Below are 20,344 nucleotides of genomic sequence, written 5' to 3' on the forward strand. Positions count from 1 at the left end.
GGAAACAAATCTCTTCTTCACAGTCATCACTTATGGTAAACCTGGGTTCAGAGGAAGATTTCATAAGTGCTACTGCACTGAGAAAGGCCCAGTAAGTAGTTGAAGACCATCATCTCAACCTGGGCGGCTGTTACGGAGTTTCCAAGATATGAGTGTCTCTGACTTCAGCCCTGTTGGGCTTATTTTGCCAAACAGTCTTGAAGGAAGCCTGTTCAGGATTAAAGCAACAAATTAGTTTCTGTTTCCTTCTGGTAAGGATTTAACCTCAAATGTTGTGGTACCTGGTTTTGCAGTGGGTTGCTCATGTGCTCTCTTCTATTGCTGACTTGTAGGATATTATACTGTTATGGATCCATTTTATCTTGTTTTCTCTGCCTGTTCTTCCACACCAACTGAATACAAAAGTGTCTGCCGTGCAAGCCTCAGAGAGCAGGGAGACCTAAAGTTTTGGAGGCCTGTCCAGAAAGTTTTCATGCATTAAAGTACGTGCCATAAGATTTCTGCACTGAAAGAAGGTCTAAATGGGTCATCCTTGTTTGACCCTAGGTAGTTATGATAGGCTTTGAACTTGTGTCTAGCACTTCAGAAAATGCCAACCAAGAAGGCATTGTTAGTGGGAATATTAGCCATTTAAATTGTCTCCTGGTTATGATATTTAGTAATTTTTCTCTTTTAACATCAAACTGTGTGGAGTGACTTTATAATAGTGGAGAATAAGGTATCTTGACTTCAGTCACTAGGAAGTATTGAATTGAATTGCTGGACTGAAAGGGATGCCTGACTCTTGCTTTTGAGCATGATATGAGTTGATCTGACAAACAAGGCGATGCAAATGTGCCAATTCCCAGGATGGCTCACAAAGCACATAGATTGTGAACTTCTGTGGTATGTGTTGTTTCACAATGATTTCTGTCTTCCCTTCTCAGCTCCCTGTCTCACCTTCCCTGTGTGTTGTAGAAGCTTAATAACTTTGCCTCTCCTTGGGTCCTTTCTAGAGCCTATTTCCATCTCCCAAAACTTTGACTCAGGCAGTGGACATCAAGTATCATATTAAGCTGTGGTTACCCAGGTTTTGGCTGTGTTGGGTGCTCTGTGTTTCAGGCAAGTAGTAAAAATCCTTGTAAGTTTTAAGGATAAAGACTTTAAGCTTTAGGGTGAATTGTATGTCCTATAACCAAAATAAAAGTAGGAAATGTTCATCTTAACACATATATTTAGGCTTTTCTTTACAATTTTCTTTACAACTTCAAACGGTATTTTACAAAGCAGAAATACAGTTGTGTAGCATGGGGTTCTTCTGGTGACTTGTGTGTTTACATCATGCTGAGAAGGGGACAGCTTGTTTCTGGGAGCTGAGCCTTTACAGCTTGCAATTTAGGAATAAAGAGTAAATGCCATGTATGAAGGGAAGTAGCTTTCTACAGGGTAAACAAATCAGTGCAAGAGGGAAGAAGCTGCTATCTAATTTGTCCACTTAAATTATCATTGCAGTGTCCTTCCAGGGTCATGTGTACAAAATTGCTGTGCCAGCCAGACTTGCCTTAGGGAGAGGAGAGATCTCAAGCTGCTTAGAAAATGGTTCCTTGTACTAATGAAGTGTTGTTTTCTTTTTGGTTTTGACTTGTTGACTTCTTTCAAGTCTTGCATGGAGTCAAGTGTGCCTGTGTGAAACCAGAAATCTGCATAGATGGGCTTGGGTTTAGGTATCCTGTGAGACTGGCACGTAGGTTTTCTTTGCATCTGGGTGCCTTTGAGATTCCTTATGGCTGTTGAGATCTGGGGTGTTTGGTTTCATGAACCCCAGCATTTGCTGTTGATGTTACCTCAGCATGATTTCAGTAACTTTCTGTGAATGAGGAAGGATTTAAACCAGCAGTGCTCAGCACCTTGTCTCAGTCTTGTTGGCAGAATCACCTGTGAGAAGGCATCACTGCTAAGGAATTTTGACTTCTTTCTTTCCCTAGCAGTGGTGAAAATGGCTGTGCCAGGCTTTTTCTGCAATCAGTGTTCCCAGCTTTTGCATAGGAACCTCTTTGTTGTTTTTTTTTTAATGTCTACAATTCCATTTAGGTCAGCATTTGCTTTGTGAAGTCTTTAATGACTGTATCCAGAATAAGATATTTAGCTGGGTTGTGATTAATGTTTGTATTCTTTGTGGTAAATGTGAATAATTCTGCTTGGCTTAATTTACTTTCTTTAGGGCTAAGTTAAATTACATTACTTTGCACTTGCTGTAGCCTAAGAGCAGCACAAGGGCTGTTACTTTGTCTCAGCTGGTGTCTTATAACATGTTAAGCAGCAATAATTTGATCATGTGTCTGAGTCCTGAGGTAAATTCATCCTTCATTTTTACTTAACAGACTTTGCCCTTGAACCAGAGGTCTTTGTTTGCTTCTAAATGTTTATTCCTAGTTTCCACTACCTCTTACCAGGTTCTGAACTCTGATTTAAACGAGGACATTAAGGCCAAAATTAGCCTGCCCTTAGTCCCTTTGTTTAGCTCTTGTTGTGGGTAGGGTGGTCATGGATTTAGAGTCAAGTGGTATAGGAGATAGAGTAGAGAAACTGGTAGAGCTCAGTTCAGATGAATCAAGAGCTTCCTGGTCTGTCACACCACATTTTTTCAATTTGGATTTCCTAATTGATCCTGACATATTTATTTGGTGCAGTAAGTAGCTTTGTGTGGGGAAACTGATTTCTTTCATCATTATTTCATGGATGTAACAGTTGTGAAAGTTTCTACTGTACACACAATATATGAGAAGAAAACAGGGTGGTTACTAAAGAAATCAAATGACCAGCTGTGGTGTCAGAGTCAATTATTGAGCCCAACTTTCAGTCATGGCTGGGTGACAGGCTTAGGTTTTACCTAGATACAGGGACCTGAGGATGACTGAAAAAGGATGCTGAGTCATGAGGAGAAGGTGAACAGCAGCAGAGAGGCCAAATAAAAGTGGGTTGGCAGGATTATGTTAAACAGACTGATTAGGACACAACTACTTGCATTTCTTTATCTGCCCTTATTTTAAAAGAAAAAGGGGAAGGATATTTGTGCTCGTTTTTTGTATATATATGAAGTCTGAATAACAGTAATTATATTTAACTATGCTATGACTGCATTATTTATATTGAAAGCTCTTTGGGAAAGATGCTTTCTTTGCAACATGTTATAGTTCCCCTGCTGGCTCAGGGTTTCACATTGCCTCTGAAACATGAGGATCAGATTTAGTACTCTGAAATCATTAGTGACAAAAGGAATGAAGGTTTCAGTGATGTCTCCACCTTTGTATTTCCTTTTTTCCCCTCTGAATATGACTTGCCTTATTTGCTGTACCTAATAATGATGATTGTTTATGGTGGAGGAAAGCGGATGAAGGTGCTTAGATCTGTCTTTGTTTTAAAGGTGTTGGGGAGTAGGGGAAACCAGTTTCAGGAAAGCAGAAGCCACGCTGACTGTTAATATTTTATAAGCTGTGACACATTTTTGGCTTTGGAGCTTTTCTCCCATGACTTTTTTCCTTGAGACAATAGTTTGCTTAAATTAGGGCTTTGAAGGGTGTTTGAAGAAGGCCCAAGAAACTGATGTGTTGCAGGAATTGAAGCTTTCCACTTGTAGGTCAGACATTCAGACTGTGCTTAAATTTGAAGCCATATTAATATCACTTTGATTCTTTTAGTTCTATTAGCCAACCACTTGGAAACCATATGCTGTCCTGATGTGTGTTAAATAGGCTACTACTTGATGTACTAAAACCTCTCCATACTCATTTGAAACAATATAGAAGAAAATCTGAGACATTAGCCTCCATCCCCAATGTATAGTGCTGGAAGCACAATTTGGCCTAGTGTGACAATGATTAAATGAAGGGAATCCTGTACTCTGATACATCCTCTGGCATGTGCTCTGATTCTGACTTCCCTGCGTGACCCAGAGTCGGCCTCCTCATGTGAATTTTGCCTTTGTTTCCACTGCGTCAAAAACCTGGAACTAATACTATTTAGATCATACACAAATCTGTGCAGAGTAGTATTATAAGTTACTGAACACTCATTCTAAAAGTTACTGAACAAGCATTTTTTTACTAGTAGTAAAACACGTCTTTCTGCTCTGAGGTTTGGGTGCTTTTAGAGTCTAAAGTGTTTTCATAATCTGTTCTCTACTAGTTTCTACTTTTGCTTCTAGAAAAAAAGCATTTTCAAGGCTACCATTGAAGTCACTGATCTTGAGTGATCATAATAAATAGTGATCCCTAGAAAAGTGGATTGCTGGCTGTTCATTTGCTGTGTTTATTCTCTTTTGAGATACTGGGAGTAAAATCCAAGTGGGCTTGATTACTGGCAAACTACTGCTTCCCTCTGCCAGTAACTACCGAAATGAGGGAGATGTGGGTACGGAAGAGATACTTCTCAGCAGGTTGCTGGTCTAAGCTCTGGTTGTGGTTGGATGTGCTTACGTAGAAATTACAGAAGCTGGCACAGGCAGCAAATGTTGGCACTGATGTAATGGTGCTGAATCGTGGTTTGTATGATCCTGTGTGCATTCAGCTTATCAAAGGCTCTGCTTGCTCTCATGGAGTCGATTTGAAGTGGTGGGGAGGCAAGAATCCTTTTAGGGACTACTTTTGTTAGTTAGGAGTAGGCAGAAACTTGTGCTATGGAGTGCTGATGCAGACAGTCAGTGCTACTAAATACTCCAGAACAAGCATCAGCACCAAGTCAGGTTCCCCATCCCTTTCCCTTACTATCAGCTGCAGTGGATGCTCTGGAGAACGTAGTGCCAACTCTTTAACCCAGTAGCCATTGTCCCAGGAGCTCAGAAGCATCTCAAACCACTGTTTGGTAACCACTTCTGGCTACAGAGCATAGCCTTGATCATAAAATTCAACTTGGAGTTATTCTTAAATGAACAAAACTTGTCTGTACGCTTTGCTTGTATATGTGCCTTCACAGTCTACAGTAACATGCATCTTTATAAAGATGAAGCATTTGTTTATGGTAGAAATTCCTGGTCCTCACACTGGTCATGCCTGTTTTAGTAGTTCATAATCTCTCAAGAGGCATGTAGGCTGTCGAGTTGTTGCTTGTTGCTCCCCAGTTTTCCTTCTGTGGTTTTTCTTTTGTCTCAACCACCTACAGTTTTAGACATTGTTATCTCATAGTTATTGCCAGCTGAGCCTTTTACAGTATTTTAAATGGTCATCTAATGAAAGTATATTAATTATGCATCAGACCAAGCATGCTGGGTGGGAGTCATTGATGTGTGATGTGCATAGCACCGTACAGTTTTTGCAGATGTACCTGTGTTCTTGCATTATCCTTTTAATCACACAGATGAAGGCCTTGGGCAGAAGCCCTGGCTCCTGTTTTCTGTGGCTGTACAGGAGACATAGGCTGACAGCCTTGTTTTTCCTTCATTGTTCAGGAATAACTGCTCATGTTTTGTTTTTTTGGCTCAGATGTGACTGCTTAGAAAGTTTAGGATGCACCACTATCCTTTGGGAGGATCATCCCATGGCAAATACGAGGTGTTGGGCAACATGTTGCCCCTGTTACTGATTGTAAATAGATCTAAATAAAGGTAGTGGGATAGGGCTGGTGCTGCAGCTTCCCCAGGTCCCTCCAGCACATCTTACTGGCTTCATTGCACAGACCCAGCTATCCTCTGAGACCGGTCCAGAAAGGAAACAAGGCTGCAGCATGGCATTTTTATCTCCTTGTAGATATTTCTGGAAAGTTTTCTGCTGCAGGACTTGCGTGCAGTAGCAGGCTTTGTGAGATGCTCTGTGGTGGCCCTCTCCCCAAAAAGTGCTCTGGGTAACCGGAGGCAGCATTGCCCTTTTTTGTAACAGTGCTTTGTCCTAAAAATATCAGGGTGCTCCTTCCTTGCTAATACACCTCTGCACGCAGGTTGTCAGTGCTTTATGCACCACTGTGCTGCATTTGTAGAGAATGAACGTCCCTTCAAGAAGCAGTAAGTGATACAACAGAAACTGCAGTTTCCTTTTGTTGACACTGATGGCCGTTGGGGCAGTCAGCATCGAGGTGAGCTACACAGGCCCTAATGGGCCGAGAAGGCAGAGCAATCCGTGCAGGGAATGCCAACTGGGGAGTGCAGGCTGGGGAAGGGCCTCATCCTGTGATGGATGTCATGGCAGCAGATGGGCAAAGCTGGAAATCTGGACCTGGTCCGTTGGGCCAAAATCACCTGCCCTGTCTGCTCATGGTGCTCCTGCCCTTCACTTGTGAATAACATCTGTCCATTCAAAGGCTTCGAATTGTTGGTGTGCCTCATAATTCACTTCATTTGTATAGGGGGTAGGCAGCCCAGTAAGACAAAATTTCACCCCTCTATTCCCTCTATTCTGCTTGTTCATTTGGGTTTTGGCTGATCAACCCCAAGCTGTCACCAGCAGGTGTCTCCCTGGGAGTTCCATTTAGTCTTTGGTTGCTGTTTTCCTGTATCAGTGCTGGCGACCAACCCAGTGAAATACAGACAACTCAGGTTCAGGTGTCTAAGCTTCAAGAAACCTGTCAAGAACAACTAAATTAAAACATTTTTTTTCTAATATGTTGTCATGTGATTTTCTACTTTATCTGAACCGTTTGCAAATGTCCTTTTTTGAATGTGCATAAACCAGATTAGAAGAAAATATTGGGAAAATAAGAAAACATTTGTGACACTACTTGCATCTTTAGTAGGAGGGAGAGAAAGTGATCTATAAAAAACACGCATATGTTCAGGAATTGAACTTAAATCCAGACTCTGGCAATGCCCTGAACTCTTCATGCCCTTGAGAGTGTCCCTCAGCCCTGTTTCAGTTTACTCACATGTTAAAATAACAACACATAGTCCTTGCTCCTGCTGAATGGCTCTGCCTTTTAATCCCGTTTACATAATTTTTAGAGTTAATACTGTGCAAGGCTGACCACAGGCCCAGCATGGGATGATGGGTGTAGTGTGGATGATCAGAAGCTGGGTGATGCTGCCTGAATTCCAACACTTGCTCACTGACAGTGAGTCCAGGCTGTTGCCATGAGCTTTCCAGCAAATGCAGAGCTGGAGGTTAGAGCAAAGAGGGGAAAAGGTTCATTGATTGCTCTTGAGACTGACACATCCCTGCTATGTGTGTGTATGGAGATGATGCCTGAGGGAGCTCCCTTGCTTCTGTGGAATGGAAGTTTTCTGTCTTGTGTACAAAGGCAGAAAAATTCACTTTCTTCTATGTAATTATTTGCCTAAATAATTAAACTTCAGTACGGTTGAGGCATAATCTTAACACTGGTGCTGTGCAGCACACTGGATTAATATTAAAAGGGAGAACAGTGTGCTTTATCTGCACTTCAGGTGTGACTGAATGCTTTCCTGCACCTACACCAATGCTGCAACAAGGCTAATTCATATAGTTCTGGAAAAAGGTATTTTCTGACTCTAAAAGATTCCCCATATCCAACCTGCATAAACAGCCTTTCTCACTGATTGGTATCTCTGGGGCGAAGGACCCCACTTAGTGTTTTTTATCTGTGAAGATTATGCTAAGGAGAGCACTGTGAGGAGAGAGTAATAATGTTTGTGGTTGGGGCAGTGCAATTTAAAGGGTATTTTCAAGGGTCCAGAAAAAAACAGGGATAGCACCCCCAAGCACAGTCAAAAGGGAAAGCCACGGCAGTGAAACACAGAATTGGCACCCTGTTGTGGAGTGTGTTACAGGCTCTGAAGGAGCTGTGTTATTTGTGGGAAACTGCATTTGGAGATAGTTGTGTCTCCCTTCAGGGGAACAGTGAGTGGGTGCCCAGCAAAGCCTAATGATGAACCTCTGGGTGACCAGAGGGGTGAGTGCAGGGCAGGGAAAAGCTGGTTTTGCTCTTTAAATTGAAACTTTATGTAAACGTATGGGCTTTTGGGATGGGTCAGTTTTTCCAGGGTATGCATTGTGGATTTCCTGATGCTCTTGAGGTCTAGGGGAGGACGCTGTGGCTGGCGGGAAAAGGCACTGTGGGAATATTCTATTTCCAAGGATGACTTTGAGGAAAGCGGATCCTTATCTCTTTCTCTTGTCCCTTTTTATTTTGCCTTATGTACATGCCTGCATCTGTCTCTCAATTACTTCATTTTTCAAAATCAGTATGGGGTAAAGACTGTGTCTGGGCAGCTCCTAGCACAAGTTTGATTCTTGTTGAGGTGTCTGAATGAACTGTACTAAAGAAATTAGTGAAACCAATAAGTCCTGGCTTTTTTGATGGATTTATCTCGGCTTTTGATGCTGTAATGAATTCTTTTGGCTGTTTGAGCTGGTGCTCCTTCATTCAGTATATAGCTATTTTATTGTCTCCCATTGATACTTAATTTTACAAAGTTTGTAGGAATGCAAGCTTTGTAAAATTTGTACCATCTCTAAATCTATTAAAGCTAATGGAAACTTTCATATGGCTGAAAACTGTCTGAATGACAGTTAAAAATATTTCCAGGTGTGTTAGTTTCATGAACAGACATTCTAAAACCTTTTCTGCCGTGTTCTTACTTGGGTTAATGCTCATTTGCTATTAGGGCATGCTGTGACTTGTTAACATAATGGCATTAATATTGTCAACATTAGGATTTAAAAAGGTTATGTTTTGAAGTAAACGACTCATTGAATCTTTTTTATTTATCTCTTATTTTCAAGGCTTTAGGGCTCTTGTTCTCGAGCATCCCCACAGCCATCACGGCTACAGCTTAAATGAGTCATCTTATTCCAGCACTGAAAATTATAATGTCCTTCAGAAAAGCAACTTAAATCAGTCATGAGTTGCATGATTTCAGATCAGTCTTCTGTAAGACAATTTTGTTTTACTTACCAGGCCATTCCTTGAGAGCAGATTTTGAATGTTTCCAGGGCTTTTGCTTATTCTCTGAGATAGAAGCTGGAATTTGCTTCCCATATATGTATTGTGTCTGCCTAGTCCGATGTTGGATCTGGTCAGGTCTGAGTGTACAACAGTTTCTTCTTACCAGTAAGATAAAGTGAATCTTAAAATGTAATTTATTTGTTATTTCTACTGCCTGAATGTTTTTCTGCTTCCAGAGGGATGGCAGGCTTCGATACTCTGGAACTGCTTTAGTGTTGTGCTTGAGACTAAGCAGGATGTGTATCAGAACAACTGCCTGTGTAAATATGATGTATTTGAAGCAAAAGACATTTCCAAGTGTTGCTTCTTTCAGGATTCTTCTTTTCCTTTGTGATAGCAGTTGAAGATCTGTTAGGTTCATTAGCTCATGATTAGACAGAATGAGACAGCAGCCAAGATGATGAATATCCCCTTTCCTGACTAAAGAAGGAAAGCTGAAGCATTTGGGATTAAAGAAAAGCACATGGGTGTTGTAAGGATTATTAAAACAAAAAGCATTTGTTCACTTACCTGGCATAACATTCCTGTCTTAGGTCTCTAAGCACCACCTTACTTGTGGTTGATGGCGATCATGTTGCTTACTGTATTTATTAAGGTCACAAGTGTCTAGATTTACATAGTAGAAACCTTATTCAGAAGACAAACTTCTACCCACAATGATACCTACTCTACTTTAAACAGGGTGAGGTATGTGAGATAGAGGAAGAAGCCAAGGTACTGATATGCATGTTCTTGTAGACCAGATCATTGCTGTGACTGGCTCAGTCCTGGTGAGCCATTGAAGGGGTTCTTGCTGAGCTTGGGTTTTTGGGAATCCACTTCAAAGCCAGTTGTGAAGGACAATGAAGAGATTCAGAAAACAGTTCCAGAAGGCACTAGCAGGGGGGACTGGGACTGGAGTGGGTGACTGGAGGACCTGGACTTGAGGGCAGAGAAGTGGTGGGAGTCACTGGGGAGCTGACCAGGGTCACTGAGTGGAAGGCATTTTAAAGGCTCAAAACACTTCCTGGTGTGGAGGATGGGAAAGGAGGGGCTGTGTCTGGGGCTAGGAGAGAGCAGCTGGGGAGCTGATGGCCAAGCAGGAAACCCTAATAATGTGTTGTGCCCATGCACTTTTGCTTGTAGCTGTGACTCCTTTGTTTTCAAACATTTAATCCTGCTGAGGAGCATATGCATGTTCCTTTATCTTTAGTAGGTTCATAAAGTCATTTTTTTGGAGAAACCTCTACAATATCCGTGTTGGAGTTGGACAGGCTTCCAGCTAAGCTATGCATGGGTTTTTTGTGTGCTGATGGGAAGAGGGATGTGGCCTTGGCTGGGGCTGTCTGCCTTGGAGGCTGCCGGGACACCCACAGAGAGGTGTGCACTGCGCCCTGTGTCCTGTGGGAGATACAGCTGGCCATGGATGTGCCAGAGGCTGCCTTGGGGCAAGGCATGAACTGAAATGTCCAAGGGGTATCTGTCTCAAGAATGTGGACCAATGTATGTGGGGTTGTGTCTGGCAGAAAGGAGTAAAGAGGAACATAACCCAGTTTTCTTTGGCATTGGTAGGTTTGCCAGTGTGTGTTATTGGCTCTGAGAGGGTTCTCAGAGCTTCAGGGAGGTGGACTTTGCCCACCTAGTAGGGGTGAGCGTGGGATTTGGATGTGCTGAAGTGTATGTCAGCTTTAGCAGTTGTGTGCCTGCTCCTGGTGCAGGATGCCATGGGGAGGGTGGTAAGGCAGGTTTCTCTGGTGACATCTGCCTTCAACTGCACCCAAAAGGGAGATTCTTCCAAGAGAGATCTGAGTGATACTTGCAAACTGAATCTGTCTTGCCTGTTTCAGCTGCACTGATTCTTGGAGATGGGACATATGGGCACAATGAGCCCAGGACAAGTTCAGTCCCTTACAGATTCCAATCTGAAGACCATAGTGGGGCATCTGTTAGGAACAGACATGATGGTAAGCTATTTTCCCAGTGTGCCATCATTACAGAATAGCTGTCTTCAAAGCTTACAGGCAAATAACTCAAAGATTTGAATCTGACATACTAAAGTTTTTAAAAGCCAGAAGGCATCTCTTTTCAGTGGAAAGGAAATTTGAGATTTTATTTCACTTTAAAAGGTCCAGATTGGTGGTTCAGGCAGGCGAAATGCTGGCCCTTGTTTATTATGGTTCCTGAACAGCTAGGGCAGCCTCTTCTCACCATTTTACACCTTGCCCAGACCTGAAGGGGTTACATTCTAAAATGAATAATGACTAAATTTATTCGTCATGGACAAATGATGACAGCTGTTGAGATGCTCCTGTTAGCGCTTCCCAGGGGATAAAGTCAGGCTGGATCCTAGTGCAAGCCAGCCGAGCCAGGCAGACTCAGCTCGTCTCCATCCTGCATTATTTGTCCCGGGTTCCCCCCGCTAGTAGGGAATTTCCTTCCTAGAAGTGAACCGAAGTTTCGTGGCCTGAAATGGGTGTTGCTGAGAATCCCACAGAGCTGCAGTTGTAGAGAGAGGACAGAGGCCATGGCTGTTTAAATCCACGTGTGAAGACAGCACGCTTAATGAATACGAGGGGCAATGATTGATTATGTTCTGGACTGAAAGCCACGGCGCTCTGTGAAGCACTCTTGCATCTGGGCACGCTATGGAAAATATGAAGGAATGTTGAGGAAGCTTATTTGCAGAAGGATATGTACTTGTAAGCAAATTTTTCTTTCTTCTTAAATAATGTAAAGGAATTAAAAAATGTAAAGCAGATTGTCTGCTCTCTTTCTCAGAGACAGCAGAGTGCCGAGCAGACAAAGGCCTCTTTTATAAGGGCATATCTCTGGCAGAGAGAACTGTAAGGTTCTTATAAATGAGTGCTGGGGGTGTCTTGGGATGGGAGAGCATCAGTGGTTATTTAATGTTAGAATGGGGCACCGATTCTGCTTCAGTGCACCTCAGCTGGTGTCCTGAGAGTTACACCCATGCTGCATTTACCATTTGCAGATACGCTGAAAAATATGATCCTGGCTCAAATTATTATTATGAGCAGGAGTCAATGGGTGGCAAAACAAAAAAAAGGCTTTTTAATAATAATATGTAGTGGCTTCTTTTTCTGTTCTTTCCTGTACTCCTTTGGTCAGGTTTCTTTCTGTTCTTTGTTTCTCTTTCTGTCCTGCACACGTGCTGCTGGCAGACTTGATGTGCAGTTCTGAATGTGGTGCTGTCATTCTTCCCTGCTCAGATGAGAAAATGCTGTTGGGTTTCTGAAGGGATATGCTGGTTTGATAAATATGTAATGCTTAGTTTGTAGACTTAATGGACAGGGAGATGTGATTGTAATCCAGACATCCCCAGAACTGTGAGCAGGCTGGTTGGATTTTTTAGGAGTGTTGTAGTTTTGATAATGTTCAGCAAACCTTGTTTTAGATGAAAATTATAGTTTATTTAATTGCTAACATGCTACAGAAGTGTGATGCTTTTCATACCTGGGGTTTTTATTTTTCTATTTATTATATGAAATAGTAAACCACACCCTCTTCTCCTTTCAGAGGCGTGGGCTTTAAAAATGCAGATAGAAGAGGAAGGGAGTTAAGTAAGGCTGCTATTAGATAGCCTGAAATGCAGCTATGGAGAATTTTATTACCTGATGGAAATGATTATGAACTGGTAGAGTATCTTTTGTTTTGCATATGACTGACTTTCTCTTGGCTGGTAATACACATATGCCAAATAATAATTTGCTTAATATCTGTGTAGAAGCTTTTGAAATAAGTGCAATTGGGACAGGTTTTGCTTAGAAGTTTTTGGGTTGAATGTCTGTGCGAGGCTTTCTGAATCACTTAAGCGCCTTCCTATAGACTTCAGACATTACACATTTTAAAGGCTATTTTAATCTGCCCTGACCCCTGTGCAACTCTCACCCAGTAGTGTTTTTGAAATATTCCTGTTAGAACTAGACTGTATCTTTATGGGGAAAAAAACAATTCAATTTTGCTTTTGAAAACTGCCTGTGGTAGAATCCACTGGGTGACACACCTCCCAGCCTCGCAGAGGGTCAGTCCTCGTTGCAAAAAGCGGAAGGAGGGCGGAGGGAAGAGAGGGAAAAAAGGCAATTCAGAACATAATTAGTTTTTAACCTTCAGCCAGTGGCCTTGTTGTATATTTTTCTGGTAGGTGAGAAACAACATTAATAGACCACATTGGGAAACTGTGTTAATAAATCTTGAGTTGTTGTGTTAACACAGAATATAATCAAACAACTTATTAAGAATCTGGCTAGGCTAAACAAACTCCTGCAGTGAATTTTCATTTAATTGAATTAAAAATGTATTTTCTAATCCTTTAATCATTCTCATGATTGTTCCCTGAGCTCTTTTCAAATTATTTTTGAATTACATATGTCAGAACATGACTGGTGTCAATAGGGAGGTAGCACGGTCTCCATGGCTGCCTTCAGGCACTGTGTTAAAGAGAGAGCCTACATCCTAATTATGGCTTATATTCTTCTCCTTGGCAGTGTGACCTGAAATTCCTTTAACTTAATGCGTTCATTTTTGCTGTGTTCATTTTTGCCTGAAAAACAGTACAAGTACCTGTTAGTATATTACCTTTTTTTTCCCTAGCCCTTTCCCGTATTCCAAGACATCTTGAACATCAAAATTAAGGGAAGAGATGTCCTTGGCCACCTGTATTAACTTTTTGGATGCTTCTGTGTACTGCTATTTCAGTGTTTTGCTGTGATTATCCGAAATGGGATCTTTAGGTTTTTAGATGCTCTGTAATGGTTTTCCTGTGTCCAGCTGCTGATAAATGAGTGCAGGGAAGACTGAAGGTGATGGGGCTGAGAACAACACAGGCTTTTCTTTCTTGTCTTCCCTTTAATATCCCTATACTGTTACCAAGTTTTTTTTTTTACTTTCAGAAGGCTCAACTTGTATTGAATTTCACTCATTAGTGTCTCACTAGGAGCCTGTATTTGTTACTAGATGTTCCCAGGTGTTTTCCTGAGCAGGGATGGATTAAAGCACCTGCTTGACTTTTTGCCAAGTGAAGATTGTAAAGGAAATGTTCCTAAACCTGTGGAGAATGGGTGTGTACCTTGGGCTGTTGCAGAGGGATAAACATGAGGCAAGTCACAAATCCTGAATGAAGTGTTACTGTGGAGAAGCTGAGTGATGGGGACTGAGCTGGCTTTCTGGCCTCAATAATTATGTGTTCTGCCTCTATCAGCTGCCCAAATGATTTGTCACCTTTCAACCTAAGGCTGGTTTTTCAAGTGAATTAGATAATCCATGTGAAACTGCAATATAAGCACTCCTTTGGAGTTGCAGTGACCTTGAGTGAGAATCAAAGTGACTGTAATTCATTTTAAGTTCATTTATGTTCATGTTTGGCTGTAGAGGCTGAAGTTGGATATACACAGAAGGTTCTACAAGTTTCAATGCACCTTATATTTATGTTTTTATGAATTTGAGGTAACTTTTTCTATTTCGTTGTAAGGAATATCTGGTGATAATTTAAAGAGTTAAAGGGAATTTATAGCTCTGGTTGAGTCTGTGATTAATAGTCTGGGGTTTATCAACAGCGTGAGTGTTGCCGTGTGAACTGTCCTGGGTTACCCTATTTATCCTCAGTCTGGTTCAGGTGGTTGGTTGGTGTGATGGGGCAGCCTTTGCTGCCTGGTCCCCTCCTCACCTGTGTCTTGGATTTGCTCATTGTCTTGATTTTGCTACAGTCCATGGCAAAGTATCTCATGGAGGCATCAACATGAAAGGTGAGGACTGTGAGCACCCCAGGCATTATCTGTGGCTTGCATCTTTCTGCTGTGGATTTGAAGTTTGCTGTTTTTATCTGAATGCATTCATTGAAAGGGTTTATAATATAGTGGTTGCAATAGCAAAGGACTGTGTTCAGCAACCTGGTGGTGTTTTATGAATAACTGGATTTCTAGGCTGAGGACACTGCTGAGGTGAGGACTGGCAGGGCAGACTGGAACTTGCTGCATGTTTGCCATAGCATGGACGTGTTCTTTGGGTCATCCCTGTGCTTCACTGGACTTACAGCTGAGTGTGGCTTTTTTTGGCAGATAAAATTTTTGATGATGAAGACTCCGTGGATGGGAACAGACCTTCCTCAGCCAGCTCCTCTACATCTTCAAAGGCCCCTGCAAACTCACGCAGAGTTGGGATGGGGACCACCCGCAGACTTGGGTCTGCACCGCTGGGCTCCAAGTCTTCAAGTAAGCCAATAGCTTGTATGAATTGACATTGATGTGAAGTATTTATAGTGCTCTTATTGAGCTTATTTCAAGGACATCCAGACTGGCCCCCAGAATCCAGTAATGATTTCCCTGTGAAATCATTACATGTATGTTCTCTGCATGCCCCAACCAAAGTCTGGTAGGATGAAGTGGTCCCCACATCCCTGTGATATATTTTGCATTTATGAAAGGTTGTAGCTGTGTGGTTGTGCACTGAGGGCTGTGAGTAAATCTTGTCAATGTTGCAGTGTTTTTTGCCTTTGTAGCTGCATCTCTAACTGTACTGGGTCAGGCTGCTTACAGCTACATGGTAAACTTCAGCCCTTGCAAGCTAAAACTGACACAGTGGCTTTCTTCTCAGACCTTTGGGCATTGCTGGCAATTAAGGTGCAGAAATAAACCTAAACAATCATTCTGAATGTGAGCAACAGTTCTATGTGTGACTATAATTCTACATGTGTCCTAGAGAAATGGAGAAAGCTCCTATATCAGTCTCTAATCTGATTAGTATTCCAGAGACTATTTATCGTCCTTATCATTTGTCTGTTTGTGCACCTGTCAGATCTCCACCTTCATCTATTATAGATGGGATTAAATCCTTTAAAATAAAATCTCCCATATAATTAAACTAAGTATTCCCTTTCATCTTTCAGACTGTGTCCCCTAACTGTTGAGTGACTACTGTAATCACTTCCCTAATGTGCCCTCTATGCCTAGGAGTTGAAGGATGCCATGAATGTCTAGCCTGTGCCTGGCATTGAATTTCCCTGTCTCTGCTTTCATTACATCTGCAGCACTCTGAGGCTGCAGGGGTAGTGAACTTTCTCCTGATTAAGTGCCTTGATAGCTGGTGGTTTCTTAATTGATTCTCTTGTTGATAAGAAGATTGAAAAGGCTTTTTCATTTGTGTGTCAGCAGCCAAAGAGGGAGCAGGTGCTGTGGATGAAGAAGACTTCATTAAGGCATTTGAAGATGTCCCAACGGTTCAGGTAAGTAGAATTACATGTTAAACCACAGTGTACTAAAAAGCAGAAGATGGATATAGGATCTCATGCTAATCTCTGGCAATTTGTGATTTATTGTGATGTTGACAAATCTTTAAGGGGAAAGCAGGTTAAAAGTTGAAGTGAGGCAAGTTTTGAATGGTGTCATCTGCTGCTAGTTTGTGTGAAATTCTTAGAAGTGGAGGGAATGAGGGTGGAAGGCTTGTGATGGAGCTGTCACGGGGCTGGATGTGGAGCTGGAACTGGATGTGCTCACTGTGCAGTGCAGTCTGGTCAAATGAAGACTTAAGTCAGCAGGAGCCTCCCTTCATCTCATCTGTACCAACTGGGAACTGAAAGCAAAAGGTGACTTGTGTCTCAGGGAGTGGTGTCGTGTGAGTCTTGACAACTGGACAGTGCATGTTTGCTGATTTAGCCAAATAGCTGAGCTGCATCCCATATCCCCTCTCCTTCGCCAGAGCTTTATGTTTGGGACAGCTGAACAGCACTTGTGAACAGCACTCATGATCTTCTGTGGGTCTTGACTAACACAGCCACTAGCAGTTGCAGGAATGCTGCTTAAGGTTGTGGAACTATAGTAAAATAATGAGAGATGATCCTTTAATTATCTTGTGATCATATTGTAATTCTTGATTGCAGGCAGTGAGTGTAAACTTTGTGCATTATGCAAAGCCACTTGTAGCACATGATGTTTAAGCATTGAGGAGCAAAGGACATAAGAACGTAGTTGGGAAGTGATCTGAATTTCTGGAGTGAATGTTGCATTATGGTGCTGCTCTGTGTTTCAAATTGTAGATTTATTCCAGCCGGGATCTTGAGGAATCCATAAACAAAATCAGAGAGATATTGTCAGATGATAAGCATGACTGGGAACAGAGAGTTTCCGCGGTAAGTAGTGAACTTAGATATGATCTCTTTTAATATAAGGCCTTTTTACGCTGAGCTTAGTCCCATGAATAAGGCACAGAGAGAATCTCAGAGTAAGGCTGTAATGTAGTTTTAGTGGTGAGCATCTGTTATATTCTCCCAAACTAGAGTGAAACATTTCCTTATGAGACTGAATTTAAACCACATCTGTGAGGGGAAATGCTTTTTGATATACAGGAATCTGTTCAGGCAGCATCAGGTTGAAGTGAAAGTCACGTAGCAAATCCAAATATAAGGGTAATGATTTGCTAACAGTTGCTAAAATCAAAAGACCTCCTCAGAATATATTAAAATTTACCTGATAAGGCAGAAAATTACTTTGCTTACAGAGAACTTGTTTATACTTCTGCAAAAGAAGGTGCAAAATAATTCAGAAAGAATTCACACACTTAGATTTTGAATAAATAAATATGACTGTGGGAAATGTGGAAGTGGAAAATTGGATGTTATTTGCATGGCAAGACTGAGTTGTATTTACTGAGATGAGCTGTGTTTTCATAATATGAATAGGTGCATGGTCTTGTCTACACAGTAGACTTTCATCACTGGCGTAGCACTTTGACATGTCAAATCCTGTGTTACAGATCTGAGTGGCAGACTGTGCTGATTCAGGTTACTTTTGATTAATTTTGTTTCTGTATAGAGTGACAGCTTAAATCGAGGCAATGTGCAGATATCTCTGTGTGCAGGAGGGCCTGTGAAGATGTCCAGGGGAATGTCTGTAGGAGATGGTGGTCTTTGTAATACTAATAGAAAAATTCCCATTTTTTCGCTGTCAGGGGTCCACTTCGATAAGAGCCAGATAATTGTTTTAATTAAGTCAATGGGCACATTCAATATATGTCAGTATTACTCAAACCTGAGTGTGAGCCATGCCCTTTAGATCTAAATACCATTTTAATATGAGTCAGCTGTGAGATGAACTAAGTTTTAGAAGCTGTGGTAAATAGGAGAAGAGAGGGGAATGTTTAAGATATCTTTTGGCTCAAAAACTAATATTTGGGTCATTAACAATACAGTTTGAGTAGCCGCATTCTGTATTTCTGAAAGTTAGTGTGTGTTTGTATTATTATACTTAGTATGTCAACCTATGAGTTGAATATAAGATAAGAAATAATAAAATTGTTTGGAGATTAAGAATCGAGTTCTTCAATGCATGTTGTGGAAGAATTGTACAAGAACCCTGGAAATGAGATACTGACCCAGAACATAACTGGGTCCTTATAACTGTCCTTATATTTATTGCTCATTAACAGTCACTGATTTCATTATGCTCCTAACAGTTGAAAAAGATCCGCTCCTTACTTTTGGCTGGAGCTGCAGAATATGATAACTTCTTCCAACACTTAAGACTTTTGGATGGAGCATTTAAATTATCTGCTAAAGACCTGCGGTCTCAAGTAGTACGAGAGGCTTGTATCACCTTGGGGTAAGTTTACTTTCTATCCATACTTGAAATCTGATGCAGAAAGAAAGGAACAGACTGTGATTAAAACATTATTAGGACTCAACTTGTGCTGCTAGCTCTACATTGTTAGAGGTAGAACATGATTTTGATACAACCATGTGGGCTGCTAATTGTACTACTGCCAAACCGTGTTCCTGAGTATTAAACAATGCTGATTAGAGATAAGCAGAATGAGTGATCAAGCTGTGTCTTTGCATGATAGGGAAGGATTGAACAATAAAGCTGAAAATGTGTATGTTTTGTTCTGGTTCAGACTGAGCTAGTTTTTATTTTTGATGATCTATCCTTTGTGAAATACTTCAAGAAAAAGGGTGCTGCAGTGCTTCTAACATTGTTTTAAAAATTTGTGCATTTTAAGGCAAAATAGGGAGTTTCAGAGAATTTGTAATACAAACTGACAGTAAAAAGCATTCAATCAACATGATTCCATTTGTTTGATAATAAATTTTTAGCTGTGCTAGTTATTCTATCTAATGCTCATCTTACTGCTTCTAAGGGTTCAGATGAATATAGAGCACAAGTTTGAAATGAAAGTAAAGGAACTCTGTCCTTTGGAGTTGGAGAAGAGGTGACAGTTGCAAAGATGGAGATGTCAGATGTGCTTATGTCAGATGTTCTGTAGAAGTCTGACTTGCTTAATCTTCAGCTCACTTATCACCATGACTTCATTCTCTTTTTCAGACATTTGTCATCAGTTTTGGGAAACAAGTTTGACCATGGGGCAGAAGCCATCATGCCAACAATTTTTAATCTAATTCCTAATAGTGCCAAAGTCATGGCCACTTCTGGTGTTGTAGCAGTTAGATTAATCATTCGGGTAAGTATACATCAAAAGAGAACAATGTTACAGTTTCCAAATACTGTGGTGTTTCTGATGAAATATGAATGCTACTCCAATGGAAAATAAAGTGCCTAAATCTACTTTTCTGATTATGCTGGTCTTGATTGTCTTGGATGTTGTGCAGCCTTGTGTCGATGATGTTCTTTGAGCTCTGCCAGAATAGTAGGAAAAATACTTCTTTTTGCAGAGCAAGATATTTCTGTCCTTCTAAGAGCTGAGCAAACTTTTTTCTTTGAAAGGAATTTAAACCTGCCTTGCAGCAGAGACTCATCCTCTTAATTATGCTCTAAAATACCTCACAGACTGTTCACGTTTCCTAAAACTGTTAGTTCACAGCAGTGACTTCTGCTTAGTGATTTATTGGCTAAGCTGTGCATAGCCTGATGTCTCTCTAGTTGTCACCACTGACAGTTTATATCCTCCTACAGTGACAGTGAAAATAAAGTGTCTGTTAAAGATATTTTAGCAGATAAAATATAAAATATTTCTAATAATAAAAATCTGTCCATGTCTGTTAGTGTTACTTTATTTAGCAGTTCTGTTTTTAAGAATTGAAGAGCAAGAAGTGTCTGAACACTGAGCTCAAGTGGCTGGAAGATGGTCTTTGATTCTGTCCAACTGTGATATAAAGATTTCTTCCTGTTTTCTTGCAGCATACGCACATCCCTCGGTTAATACCCATCATAACCAGTAATTGTACCTCCAAGTCTGTTGCAGTTAGAAGGTGAGAATTTAGTCTGAATTTATGTTTTTTGCCAGTAAATCGGTTCATATGTGCTTTCTGATAATGTTAATGTATTTGTCATTAGTTGTGAAAAGGATTGATACACATATGTACTTACTATGACATGAACCTCATTCTCCCCCATGATTTGGGTTCCAGTTCAAAGTCAGCTGACTTGTATAAGCTGCAGCACTGTAGAGAGGAAAAGGCATTTCTCCAGAAAGAATTGTTTTTTAAAGTAATGTTAGTGCTTACATGTTGGTATAA

The 20,344-nt window shown here is 41.1% G+C and overlaps 1 protein-coding gene across 1 annotated transcript in view; it reads left to right on the top strand.

Annotated features, from left to right (window-relative positions):
- The window catches only part of CLASP1 (cytoplasmic linker associated protein 1), a 172,443-nt gene that overhangs the window by 65,069 nt on the left and 87,030 nt on the right, over positions 1-20,344 (top strand). Inside the window, exons 9-14 of the mRNA XM_071562499.1 lie at positions 14,940-15,092; positions 16,029-16,102; positions 16,913-17,005; positions 18,328-18,473; positions 19,194-19,329; positions 20,007-20,077. Of these exons, the coding sequence (XP_071418600.1) occupies positions 14,940-15,092; positions 16,029-16,102; positions 16,913-17,005; positions 18,328-18,473; positions 19,194-19,329; positions 20,007-20,077 (673 nt within the window). The remainder of the gene's footprint in view (positions 1-14,939; positions 15,093-16,028; positions 16,103-16,912; positions 17,006-18,327; positions 18,474-19,193; positions 19,330-20,006; positions 20,078-20,344) is intronic.

This window comes from Pithys albifrons, chromosome 8, assembly GCF_047495875.1.
Source record: "Pithys albifrons albifrons isolate INPA30051 chromosome 8, PitAlb_v1, whole genome shotgun sequence".
In the NCBI taxonomy this organism is placed as follows: domain Eukaryota; kingdom Metazoa; phylum Chordata; class Aves; order Passeriformes; family Thamnophilidae; genus Pithys; species Pithys albifrons.